The 14,710-nt window shown below is 35.8% G+C and overlaps 1 protein-coding gene across 5 annotated transcripts in view; it reads right to left on the reverse strand.

Moving 5' to 3' along the window:
- LOC106871438 (E3 ubiquitin-protein ligase MARCHF4) overlaps positions 1–14,710 on the reverse strand; it is a 59,712-nt gene that overhangs the window by 9,636 nt on the left and 35,366 nt on the right. For 4 of the 5 annotated variants that reach the window (XM_052972284.1, XM_052972282.1, XM_052972283.1 and 1 more), the window contains 2 exons: positions 12,602–12,900; positions 8,863–8,931 (listed from right to left, as the gene is read on the reverse strand). In XM_052972284.1, the coding sequence (XP_052828244.1) occupies positions 8,863–8,931; positions 12,602–12,898 (366 nt within the window). In that variant the 5' untranslated portion in view covers positions 12,899–12,900. The remainder of the gene's footprint in view (positions 1–8,862; positions 8,932–12,601; positions 12,901–14,710) is intronic. The other variant, XM_014917895.2, reaches the window with a different exon arrangement.

Genomic DNA, 14,710 nt, shown 5'->3' on the forward strand with positions numbered 1-14,710 from the left:
GATTTTTTTTTTTTCATCTTATAAAGGGTTCCAGCTGAAATGGATTTTTTTTTTTCATCTTTTTCATGACAAACCATTTTATTCCACATCTGCACTGTTTTTGTCAGTTAAGTTCAAAACAGGAGGTAAATACCAGAATGTATGTGAATGTTATCTGGAAATGATTGTAGAGCAGAGCTCACTACAAACTCTATCAATCTCTTGGCTTTGTGCATGCATTTTTTCAGTAAATTTCAATGAATCTATTAATAATCTTAATTGCTTTTGGTCACTGAAGTGGAAGGAAGATCTTTAAGACCACTGTCATAGTTAGAACAAAGGCGATGCTAATTTTGTTAAAAGGATGTCTTCAGTATAACCCATTGAATAAAGACATACCAGTGTTAGTTTTGGAATCATCTGTTGTTCAGCAACTGTCGTTGGAGTTTGTTGAGGTCTAAGACAATAAGAAAAATACCATTTCATCTGTTTTTGATATTTTGTTATATCTATAATTTTGATGGATAAATCCACCTAGGCTTAAGCAGCAGGTGTCACAGCTGATATAAGTTTTTGCTATAAACCAACCAATGTGGGAGCTTTCATATGGTCACTCAAATTGTTAGAAATATCAACCAAATCTCCCTCAAATCACATATTGCTGTCTTAAACAGGAAAGGACAGACACATTAGTTAATCTAGTTCTAGATATACTCTGCCTAAATGAAAGGCAGGAAGGTCATTGCTATAATCAGTGACAGAACTATAATTAGTGGGAGTACTATGATATTCACAAGTATTTTTGGTAGTCTCCAAGTAGTCAGTTCTTACAAATGAAAAAAAAACTACCGTCAACAGCTGATACCCAGTCCTCCTCCTCCTCTCCTCTCGGTGTTCTGTTTATCTCTAGTTTACGTAACTCTAGGAAAATCCAGGTTAACAAGATTTGTTTTATGGTCTCTTGTTAAAATGACTGAAGAAAAAACAGAGAATAGTGGGAAAATTTCACTAATGTCTATACTTTGCAATGATGTCTCTAATAAATTATTTCCTTATAATAATAATAATAATAATAATAATAATAATAATAATAACAACAATAACAACAACAATAACAATAATAATAACAACAACAACAATAATAATAATAATAATAATAATATTAATAATAATAATAATAATAATAATATTAATAATAATAATGATAATAATAATAATAATAATAATAATAATAATAATAATACAGTTATTCAAGTAAGGCTATAATTTAAATATTGAAGGGGAAAATATTGGTAAAAAATGAAAATTAAAATCTGAAAACTGAGCAACAACTTCATTAATAAATTAAAATTGAACATCAATTTGTTAATATTTTAAATAAAAAAACACAAAACATCTTCACATCTTTTATAAAGATGAAAATAAAAGTGGTTTGTATTTCTTTGAAAAAGATTTTTCTGTGAAGAGAGCTTGAGTGTGTTTGTTTCCTCAAATGGGACCAAATTCAGATGAAGATGTTAATATTCAGTTTGATTTCTTCCAGTTTATTGGTTGAAGAAGTAAAGTCAGTTGGTGTTCCAAGGGTTGTAGAGAATAAGGAAGAAAGTGGTGGGCATCGAATACATTCAGGAGTAACAAACAGTGGGGAATAGGAAGAGGATGATTAGGGTGGGGGAGGAGGAGGAGCAGACAGCTTCATGGTCAGAGAATATTGTTTGTCAGTCCAACGACCATTCTCAAATATGGTCAATAATGTGTGTGTGTGTTGGATAAACATGGATCAAGTGTTACAATGTACTCAAGATTTGAATTATGTCAAGAACAGTTCAAACTGGATGATTCCTTTCTCCATGCTTCACCATTATCCAAACCAAGAAAGAGTCTCCCACACAACACACAAACCTCTCTCACCTCTGAAATCAATCCTTTCTCTTTTTTCTTTTCTTTGGTCCCTTGTCAAAAGGATTTCTATTTATTTTTGGAATCTTCCTTTTCTCCATTTTACAACTATGATGCTTCTGTGAGCAGGATTCCTGTGAAGAAAACTGCCATATTTACTGCTCCCCCCCCCATTGCAACCCACTCCACTAAGTTCACCATTTTCTGCACATAAACACAACACAATATTACCAGGTGCGAGTGTGGTTGTGTGGGAAAACACTTGCTTCCCAACACAATGGCTCCAGGTTCAGTCCTATTGCAGTGCACCTTGGGCAAGTGTCTTCACATTTGCACATTGTTGTTCATGCACACTGACATTGCACAATCGGCAGAGCATTGCTAGCTTTTTTTCTTTCTAGTTTTCACAAGTCCTCTGCATTCAGGGCCCACATCTCACTATGACGTAGCATTGCTGTTCATACACAAGTATCATACAATCTGCCTTTCATTCTCAGAGAGACGCCATTTTTTTTTACTAACAGAGGTAAAAGCCCTCTGAACTCTTTCCAGCCTCTTCTTATTCTAGCAACTATAACTTCAGAACATCCTCCTTCACTGCTAATTAGGTCACTGAGGTAACAGAAGCCATCAGCTGCCTCCAGAAATCCTCCTGAGTATTTCAGAAAATCTCTTTCCCATCTGCTCTCAGCATTTGCTGCTCCTGCACGTCTGCCACAGACAAAGTTTAATTTATGTCAAATTGAGATGAGATACCTGGCTGCAGTCAACATTAGTGAAGCAACTCTACAGATCTAAAATGTTGATAAATTCTAGATGAGACAAAGTAAGGTGTATTTCAAGGTTACGTTTTGGAATTGCCCAATAACCAAGAGGTGAACAGTTCAGTTCAGTGGATTTGTTTTTATCTTTCAATTCAATTGTAAATTGTTGTTTTCAAATAAATAATGCACTAAAACCTTACAGCTGTGTGTGAGAGTGTGTGTGTGCATGCGCACGTGCGTATGTGCATGTGTGTGTGTATGAGTGAAAAAAATAAAACTAAAAGCACTCAAGTAATGTGGACAAAACGTTTTGTAGTTAATTATTCAATGATACTATATTGATAAGTAGGAGGAGATGAACATATTTAATACAGATGAGATATATTAACGAGACAATGAGAGGAGAACATTAGGTCTGATTAATTAAGCATAGTGTTTAACATTGAAATATCTTCAGGCTTTAATTCTGTGTATCTTCTACAGTGATTTCTTCATCACAATATCTTGAACAAAATATTGTGAAGACTAGGTTTCACTGAAGAGCTATGATAATGCAGAAACATACCTAAAATTGTCTCTCATATGTAAAAACAATTAATATAATATTACTCATTGTTAGCATTTTCAAACTTTTGATGCTTTGAATAAACAGCTCCTACCTCACCTTGCTTATGTAGAGGAAATATTGGTTGATTGGTGCATATTATTTCAAGAATAACATGTGGAGGGAACATGTGGAAGGGGTACACCCAGAAAGATGAGGGATGAAGTGGTGAGAAAGGATCTTCAGACGTTGCATCTCACAGAGAGGATGACAGGGGACCAAGACTCCAGGTGGTTTGCTATGCTTGGAAAGACACGTCAAACTAAGTGAAAGCATGGTTGCCCCATGTCCCCTGCATCTCTCTCCAGCTGAGGGTTCCTAATCTTGAAGGCCCGTGGGTGCTGGTGCCATGTGAAAAGCACTCATACCAGGGCTGTGTACTGGTACACTGTACAATAGCATCCAGTCCACACTCTGTAAGGTGGTTGGCATGTTAGGAAGGGCATCCAGCTGCAGAAACCATGCCAAAACAGACAACGGAGCCCAAGCAGCTCTTCAGCTGGTCAGCTCCTGTCAAACTGTCTGACCCATGCCAGCATGGAAAACAGATGTTAAATGATGAAGATTATAATTATCATTAGATAACAGTATCAATTAGAACAACACAAGTAAACTATTTGATAATAATACTATATAAAAACTGCGTCTATTAATACTTCTTAACTATTTTCTAATACTTAACTATATAATACAATACTACTATTAACAGTAATATATAAATTAGTATTAGTATTGATATGTAAGTATTACATAATACATTGTTATAGTATAGATTTTATCATTCAATGACGGCACTTCAAGTCAACATATTTAGATTTCTGCCTCAAGAGTGTTGTTATCAGTCCAGAGCTACTTCAATTACAACGACAAGATAGAGAAGAGATACATTATTATGTCTATCTGTCTGTGTGTCTGTTACAGTCTGGTGGCAGGATCTTATTAATCTGCCACTTGGACCGAGAACATATTATCCTGTGTAATTACTAAAAATAGGTTGATCTCTTCTTCAGCAAGATCATCTCAGCTGATAAATAAACATTCTTTCCCTAATTATTCTGGATTTTAACGAGTCTTTCTCCAAAACTTATCACTGAATTTACAACAATTAATTTTCCCCTGCTTTAGCAACATTAACATTGTAGTTTAGCAATTATTAATTTTAGTTAATGTATACTAATTATCAATCACAATATCATGCACTAACCGAGAAATACCATTTTTGTTATCGTATTAGCTGTTAAGTATGATGTTGCTGTTTAGCCTGTGGCTGGCTTTGATCAAAGGCAGTTCAACCATGACCATCCAACATAAGATTCTTGAATAGCTTATCTAGGGTTATATTATCCAGTGTGTGTGTTCTTTTATTTTAATACAGCTGGATGTAATTTGAGGTAGATTTTGCTGCTTCTTCTTGCAGCTCAAAATGTCCACTTGGAGTCTTCCACCTTTGTAAGTTATTTTTGACAGAGCAGCAACAGCAGTCTTAATAAAACTTCTAAAAATACGACAGGATAAACACAGAACAATCCCACTGTATATATTTAGTGTTGTGGGATCGGATTCTGGAGATAAAAAGTCAACATTATATTGTTAAAGCCAATGAAAAGCGCCAAATTAATCCTCATAAAATATTCCTAAAGTATTAATGACTGCCATAATGTAAAGTTAATTAATGTTACTATAATGTAATAAATGCTCTGGATTTTGTATATAAAAATGGTGGGGGGGGGGAGTCCTCAAAATTCTCAAAGAGACTTTTTTATCTGCTTTGCAATTTAAAAACAATATACATATTTCATTATCATCACACAATTTATTAACTACTACTACTACTGCTGCTGCTGCTGTTGTTACTACTACTACTACTACTACTACTACTACTACTACTAATAATAATAATAATAATAATTTGCCATGATGCAGTACCAGGCAGTGGCTCTCGTGGCTTCTGATCTTAACTGATTGGAAGTGTTATCATGTACATTGTTTTGTCTTGGTATATAAGATGCGTTACAGCAAATATTCTGCTTAATACTATATATTTGCTTGACCTTCACCAGTGGAGCATGTCCCTTGGTGGCTGATGATATGTACATCTCTGATCACGAGCATAAGTAGTTGGGGAGCAACATAGCCATGTGTTGAGAGGAATTCTTTGGGTTTTGGATAATTCACCTTTGGAAGCATGGGTGTTTTGTTCAACATCCTTAAACAACCTTTATTCAGGGACCTTTTGAGCGGAATGGGCTACTCAACCTGAAGAAAATTCTAACTGGGCCCCACTTGCAAGGTCATGCATGGTTTATCTTGATGTGATATCACCAAGTCATGCACATATGGTTGTGATGCATATGCCTGGTGTACCCTTATCAGACGGGTGGTCATGATATGTAAACTGGGTTTTGCATATTTGAACCTCAGTGTCACTTTGATGGCATACGTTGCTCTCTCACTCAATGATAATAATAATAACCCTTTCTGCTAAAGGCACACGGCCTGAAATTTTAGGGGAGGAGGCTAGTTGATTACATCAAGTCCAGTGTGCAACTGGTACTTATTTGATTGACCTTGCAGGGATAAAAGGCAAAGTTGACCTTGGTGGAATTTGAACTCAGAATGTAAAGACAGATGAAATGCCACTAAACACCTTACCCAGCAAGCTAAAGATTCTGCCTTTTAATAAGAATAATTTTTTCTACTATAGACACAAGGCCTGGATTTCGTGGGGAGGGGAACAGTCGATCACATTGACCCCAGTACTCAACTGGGACTTAATTTATCGACCCCGAAAGGATGAAAGGCAAAGTTGACCTCAGCAGAACTTGAACTCAGAATGTAGCAGCAGACAAAATATCACTCAGCATTTTGCCCAGTGTGTGAATGATTCTGCCAGTTTGCTACCTTTTAATAATAATAATAATAATAATAATAATAATAATAATAATAATAATAATGATGATGATAATAATAATTAGTAGTAACAGAAGCTGTATAAACATCAAAAGTCAATCTTGATCTCCAACTTAATGTGGAGGTGGTGTCAGAACACACAATACTGCATTATTTATCTCACACACACACACACAGAGCTCTAATGAGGCATGCTGTTTAGTGGTCAGGGTATTGAACTCATGATCATGAGATTGTGGTTTCAATTCCTGGACTGGGTGATACATTGTGTTCTTGAGCAAAATACTTCATTTCACGTTGCTCCAGTCGACTCAGCTGGCAAAAATGAGGAAACCTGCGATGGACCAATGCCTCATCCAAGAGGGGAATATATATGCCATGGGAACTAGTAAACCAGCCCTAGGAGTTTATATGGCTCCACAAAGTGCTTTATCCTTTATACACACACACACACACACACACACATTTCTCAAAGAGGAGAAAACAAAAGAGAAGCAATTTTAGGTCAACATCCCCCCCCCTTTTTTTCAAAGTCTTGACATTACATGATAGTTGTAAACAAGTGTCCCCACCATGCAAGCTGTGTCCTTATTTTCCAATATTCTGTGAAAACATGCCTGGTCCAGAGGAGAATATGACCTGACTTGAAAACTGGCGAGGGTTCGTGACTGGAAGAGCATCCATCCAACCCATGCAACCATGGAAAAGTGTACGTTAAAACGATATATAAGCATATGTGTATATATACATACATTATACATACATACTTACATATATATATATGTATATATATATATATATATATATATGGTGGTTGTCTACTCCTTAATCAGAGTTTGACCCCTTCCTGTACCTACACCTTAGATCTATCATGGCATCTGATGTGGCTTTTTAAACCAGACAATGTTTTGAAAAGACACCCAAATAGATTGCATATCTGATTTGGACTACCAAGAGCTACAAATAAGTCCTGATTTTTGTGGATCTTAAAATGTTTTTTGAGGCCTCTGTTAGATTTCCAAACCTCCTCGTATACATTGCCTTGAAAGGCGTGCACAGACATATAGGCAGAATATTTGGTGGAGGTTCGTTTTCCATGGGTTCACAGATGAGATTTGAACCCAGCAAAAGAAAGGCATGGTCTGTCACAAACTGTGCACACAAAAAGGTCGTTGTGATTCACCTTCTCGATCGTAACATTCTTCCTTAAATCTCTCTTGAGTCTTGCATCATCCTGGCCACTTCAAGCACTTTCACTCCATTCCACACTTTTGTTCACCATCCAACTCGAACCAAAGCAAGGGTTTCTATGTCCTCTGGATTCCAAGTGACTTCATTGTAGTTCTTTGCCATCCTTAAACCTTTTTTTTAGGTTTATGCCAATAGTGTTTCCCCTCTGGAAGTTCATCATAATTTGCCATTTGAACAATATGGCCATACCATTTCATTTGGTTTCTCAAAATCATAGCTTTAACTGAGGTGATGCCTGCAGATGCAAGGACATCTGTATCTCAAGTAAAAGAACTCCATTTAGTGTTTAAAATGCAACGAAGGCATTTTTGGTGGAATTGTTCTAACAATTTGAAATGTCTTTCATAACATGTCCATGTTCCAGAAGAATACAACAGGGATGTTAAGACAAATGATTTGTAAAGAGCCAATTTTGCATTGTTATTTATATATCATTGGCGCCAAACACGTGACTCCAAGCCACCAAATCCTTGTGCTGTCCTTTGAATTCGCAGATGTATTTCTATGTCCAGATTTCCATCATTTTGAACAGAGCTTCCAAGGTAGATGAAAGAATCAACATCCTCAAGTAACTTACCCTTAACTACCAAGAGCTACAAATAAGTAGCATGGTTTATCTTGATGTGATATCACCAAGTCATGCACATATGGTTGTGATGCATATGCCTGGTGTACCCTTATCAGACGGGTGGTCATGATATGTAAACTGGGTTTTGCATATTTGAACCTCAGTGTCACTTTGATGGCATACGTTGCTCTCTCACTCAATGATAATAATAATAACCCTTCCTGCTAAAGGCACACGGCCTGAAATCGTGATTGAACCAAATTCGATGACTGGCACCTGTGCCAGTGGAGCGCTAAGAACACCGTTCGAGCATGATTATTGCCAGAGCAGCTGTCTGGCTTCCATGTCAGTGGCACGTAAATAGCACCATCTGAGCATGATCGTTACCAGCGTCGCCTCCCTGGCACTTGTGCCAGTGGAACGTGAAAAGAACATTCGAGCGAGGTCGTTGCCAGTGCCGCTGGACTGGCTCCTGTGCAGGTGGTGAAAAACAGCATTTGAGTGTGGCCGTTGCCAGTACCGCCTGACTGGCCCTCATGCCGGTGACACGTAAAAGCACCGACTACACTCTCGGAGTGGTTGGCGTTAGGAAGGGCATCCAGCTGTAGAAACTCTGCCAGATCAGATTAGAGCCTGGTGCAGCCTTCTGGTTCGCCAGTCCTCAGTCAAATCGTCCAACCCATGCTAGCATGGAAGGTGGACGTTAAACGATGATGATGATGATGATATATATATTTATATATATATATATGTGTGTGTGTGTGTGTGTGTGTGTGTGCATTTGTGTTTGTCCCCCCACCATCGCTTGACAACAAATGTGGTGTGTTTATGTCCCTGTAACTTAGTGGTTCGGCAAAAGTGACCGATAGAATAAGTACTAGGCTTACAAAGAATAAGTCCTGAGTGTTGATTTGCTCGACTAAAGGCAGTGCTCCAGTATGGCCGCAGTCCAATGACTGAAACAAGTAAAAGAAAAAAATACATACGTACATACATACATATAAATATATAATATACATACATATATATGTGTGTGTATGTGTGTGTGTGTCTATATAACCCTCTACATATATAATAATATATATGCATACATATATATATATGTATATATGCACATACATATACAGATACATACACATACACTTACACATATACACATACATGCATAAATACATATATACACATATATTCACATACATATATATGTAGATTCATATATTGCTTGATAGATTGGACCTAATAATTCTAGTGTATTGTTTAGTGTGGAAAAGAAAATGAAAGAGAGAGAGAGGGAGAGAGAGGGAGAGAGAGAGAGAAAGAGAGAGAGAGATGAATTAGTAGTGTTCCTACATGTTTCTATGCAAGGTAGTTGACATTGAAAGGTGGGTTGGTAAGGCAATGGGCTGAAGCAGAGCTTGTTCCACTCAGGTGGGTAGAGTCGGGATTTCATTTTGCTCCAATATCAGGAGTTAGTAAAGTGCTTCATACAAACTGAGTGGTCGCTAAAAGGTTATGAATTCATTTTGTCTTATGAATGGAATGTCCTAAGAAAAAAAAGTAAAAAAAGAAGAAAAGAAAAAGGCACACATTAATTGCTTTGGACAGTGTAAAATATCTAAATGATTGGTTTATTTCAAAATTAATTGAGCTCAATGATCAACCAATTAAGTTGAACCTGGAGATCAATCAGGTAATTTAGTTGAGCCTTTGAGACTGGAGATCAACCAATAATGATTTGCAAAGTTGTAAGGAAAACAGTAGAATATTTTGTGACAAGTTGTTAATGATGGAAATTTGGAAGAAGCAAGATTAGTTCTCGTCTATGATTAAATATAAAAGTACATCAACGAAATAGATGATGACATAATAATAATGATGTTGATGATGATGATGTTGGTGATAATGATGTCAGGATATATATATGCACATATATATATATACATATATACATGCCTATGTACATACATATACACACATAGATGTGCATACGTACATACAAGTAGATATATGTTTAAAGATAGAATTTATGATGCTTCTTGGATGATTAGAATCTTTATTCATATACCTTAAGCACCCATTTTGTTATCCACTGACACCACCAATAGTTGAATGCAAAAATAGCTTTTCTTAGATTATATTTCTTCTTAGCGTTCATTTTCTATGTACCAGAAATGTTTCCTTAGCTCACTTTGAGTTTAACTAATTTCAGATCAACTCGTAAATGTGTTAACATGTGTTTTCGGAAATATTAATTTCAATCTAAATACGTTGATACAACAGAAATAACTGCTGGCTTTGTAAAGTGAATTCTACAATTACAGATGTGATTTTCTCTATATGTATTATATATACATATATATAATATATAGAGGTCTCCATTTAACTAAATATTCTATCAAAATACTGAGCTGGAGGACTCATTTAATACTCAAGTACAAACTAATGAAATCCTATAATTTCTGGTCATGTGGCAGCCAGCCTTGTTGCTAGTCCAGTAAAAGTGGTAAACACAACAAAATGAATTCATAAACATTTCTATTTGAAGAATTATTAATCTCAAGGTTTGCAATGAAAACTAAATGTGGCAACATCAAAAATGTCCATGCACCCTTCTGTCCTATCAACCTACTGGGTTTTTTTCTTTTTCTTTCTCAAATTAGGATTACAAAGAAATTCCACTCTCCATCCTTGACAAACAAGTAATCTCCAAAGTGTTGGTGCCAGCATGCTCTGTAAAGTGGCTGATGTAGAGCCTTGAGAAGCCTGTTTAGTCTTGTCAAAGACATGACATTCTCTTGAGTGCTGGCGTCGCAATAAAATACATCCAGGGAAGTGGTAGGCAATAGGAAAGACATCAAACTAGGGAAACCTAGGCACAAATGGAATGTACAAGCAAGAAGTGATTGCCTGACCTATCTAGGAAGGTGGGGGTAGTGACTCTGAAGAACAACTGATTCAGTGTGTAACTATTCCTCCACCCCATGCCAGCACGGGAAAGGCAGACATAAAAAGATTACAGTTACAATGATGATGATGATATTCATGATTACCATTGTAACTGTAATCATTGGATAATTATTTCCAAAATAAACTTTTCTCATTTTTTTACCAGTCATTAAGGACACACACACACACACACACACACATGCACGCGCACACTCACACACACATGCACGGTTTATCTCATACACAGAATTTCAATCATTCTGTATGTACATCATTCTGAAAATCCTGAGGAAGACTAACTCAAAAAAGAAGCATTGTCAAAGAACTTTTATGACTAAAAATGACAGCCAAATGTCCATAAAATCATATCTTATCTTAGAATAGGAAGGACACATTTGATAGTGTAGTCGTAGGTATACTATGTTCATAAAGAAAACAGATACTTAGAGCTACCCAATAAAAGATTGACCTTAAGATTAAACAGCTGCAATAACCACAATCTTTAGGGAAGTTTAGATTTTATTGTTAAATATATTTAATTATACAGCAATTAACAAAGGCTTTATAATTAGATGCCTCATTTATAGTTTTTTATGAAATAACTCAATTTTGGACCAAGATACTTCCTTTTCAATTTTGTTTTCCAAATCAATTTCTTGTAAGCAAAAACTCTTCAGTGCAAGGCATGTTCAATCTTTACACAACTTCCTCAGCAAATATCCTTTAAAAAATGGTTTTTATCATGTAGTAATACAAATATTAAAAACATTTAAAAAGTCACTTCATCTACAACAAAATATTTTAAAAAACAACTGCACTATTATGATAAATACAGGAGGGTAGAAACTCATCAGGAATATCACAGATGTACAACAGAAGATTTTGATACATAAAATAGCCTGATTTATGATAAAATTATAATAAAGTACAATTGACTATAAAAGTCTGTGTGATTTTAATGATTAAGACAATTATGGTGCAATTGCTTTAGGTTTCAATGTTTGTGTGTCATAGTGGTAGCCGTGAACAGACTGAGTGATAAAAAAATAAATCACTTGCTAAAGAAAGGTAACACAAGATTATTTTAAAGAAATTGTCTTCAATCAAAAGATAAGCAGAGGTTCTGTCAAAACATGTTTGATCAAACTACATGAGAAGAACAAAAAAAAAAGAAAGAAAAGAAAAATGTTTACATAAGAGAGTTTTTTTTAACTATTAGAGAGGACAATTTGATAAAAGAGTACCATCTCTATGAATAATATGTTGGTTTCCATCAAGAGTATGTCCCTGTAGAGAATATTGACAAAACTATTCAAATTGAATAGTGTAGGGCTATGAACGTTAATAGTGAAATTACAGTTCAATATTGTATTTCCTTCTGACCAAGCAAAAAGCCCCCACAGAGGCCTTTGTGTCAAGTCTTGCATCAGATGAGATTCTGAGATGTTCATCAATATTAAAAAAATTATTACTGAATTTAATAAATTGAACTTGCCAGTGATAATTAAAACTGGGCTAAAATCTCATCTCATCAATTTATTTCAAGAATCATTAGACAGTTATTAATTAACACCCCTATCCCATCCCATCCCATCCCAGTTAAAATAATTATTCTGTTAGTTTTATTCATTACAAATTTTATATGAGAAACAGAAAATGGAAGACTGCAAGAAAACTTACCATGAGACATCCATTGTGAATGAATCTTAATGTTCCTGAGCACCGACATGGTTTGAATAAGCTATCTTCTTTATCTCCTGGAAGATGGCAAATCCTACAAATTGGTAAGATATCAGTGCCTGTATCTGAATCATTGGAACATGGCCATTTCTTTATTGGTAAAGGAGTAGCGTTTGCACTTGTCAATGGAGTATTATTGTAACTTTGAAGAGGAGTTACTTCACCGCTTGGTAAAGGTGTCACTTGTACCATGACATACTCGTTAGAGTCATCGTTAAATCCATTCATTCCATACATCACTGATGAGAAAAACAAAATAAAAACAAGAAATTAAAATCAATGATAATATTGTTGACCTCATAGTTTTATATTTGACACTATTCCAGAAATGCTTTACTTGTACCTATTGCTCCAGCATGACCATGACTCTGGTTGCTACAATAAACTAGGACACTCTCCTCAGTTAGTTACGAGTGTGACCAATGTTAACTTTGAACTTTTCTTCCAAATTTCTTTTACTCACCAGTTCCAGAAACATCTTATTTAAATTTCTTAATGTTTTATTAAAATGTTTTATTTTCCAACAGAACAGAGGTTCTGGCTGTTTGATTTTTGGAATCGGATAGCATTCCATTAATTACAGACCAGTTATTGTTAGAGGCATTAAACAATAGCAAATTCCTTCATTAGAATTTCCAGTGATTGATTGATTGATTGATAGACAGAAATGATGATTGATTGAAAGACATGCATATAATGATCAATTATTTCATCAAAAGTAAATCACCAAATATTGTCATTTTGCAATTAAAATTCTGTTGATTGGTTTTCTTAATGAAATTTCACCAAACATTTACACAATTTGGTAAAGAGAAGCTTCTGCTTGGATAAATTACTGTCAGCTTTCACACTTTTATTTCCGTTAGTCTCTTCTTGGTGTCAGTCATTGGTCTGTGGCCATGTTAGGGAACCAATATCAAAGGTAATGGTCAGTGACATACAAATCTCTCCTCACTTGAGGCATTGGGTATGATGAACAAAAGCGTAGAAGCTATACCTGGATATTCAATATTACACACTATCCAAAAAATAACCCTGCTAGGAACAGCCCACATCCCACGCAAGACACTATCAAGTCAATAATACAACCTGACCAAAACAATCCACAAACACCAGACACACTCTGTATAGCAAATATCCAACAAAATAAACTACCACCATAACATGTACTCCACAGACCAGACACCCAACTCACATTACACACACACAACACAGACACCAATACAACAAAAGACTGCAACCAACAACAAAAAAGAACACACTCCAACAACATGGAGGTGGGGCAGGTGATGCAGCAGAAATCTGCCTGAAACTATCAAACGCTGAATAATAATAATCCTTTCTACTATAGGCACAAGGCCTGAAATATGGGGGAGGGGATAGTCAATTACACCGAGCCCAGTACACAACTGGTACTTATTTTATCAACCCTGAGAGGAAGAAAGGTAAAGTCAGCCTCACTGGAATTTGAATTCAGAGCGTAAAGATGAACAAAATGCTGCTTAGGTATTTTGCCCAGTACGGTAATGATTTGACCAGCTTTGCCACCTTCACTAATAATAATAATAATAATAATAACAACAATCCTTTCTACAATAGGTACAAGGCCTGAAATTCTGGGGAGGGGACCAATTGATTAGATTGACCCCCCAGTATGCAACTGGTACTCAATTTATCGACCTCGAAAGAATGAAAGGCAAAGCTGACTTCAGTGGAATTTAAATTCAGAACGTAGCAGCAGACAAAATACCGCTAAGCATTTCGCCTGGTGATTCCAGCCAGCTTGCCACCCTAATAATAATAATCATAATCCTTTCTACTAAAGGCATAAGGTCTTGAAATTCTGGGGGAGGGGACCAATTGATTACATCGACCTCAGTGTGTTACTGGTATTTAATTTGTCAACCCCAAAAGGATGAAAAGTAAAGTTGACCTTGGTGGAATTTGAACTCAGAACATAGTGTGATGGGCAAAATACTGCTAAGCATTTTGTCCAGTGTGCTAATGATTCTGCCAGCTTGCTGCAATAATAATAATAATAATAATAAT

The sequence above is a fragment of the Octopus bimaculoides genome, chromosome 13, assembly GCF_001194135.2.
Source record: "Octopus bimaculoides isolate UCB-OBI-ISO-001 chromosome 13, ASM119413v2, whole genome shotgun sequence".
Classification (NCBI taxonomy): domain Eukaryota; kingdom Metazoa; phylum Mollusca; class Cephalopoda; order Octopoda; family Octopodidae; genus Octopus; species Octopus bimaculoides.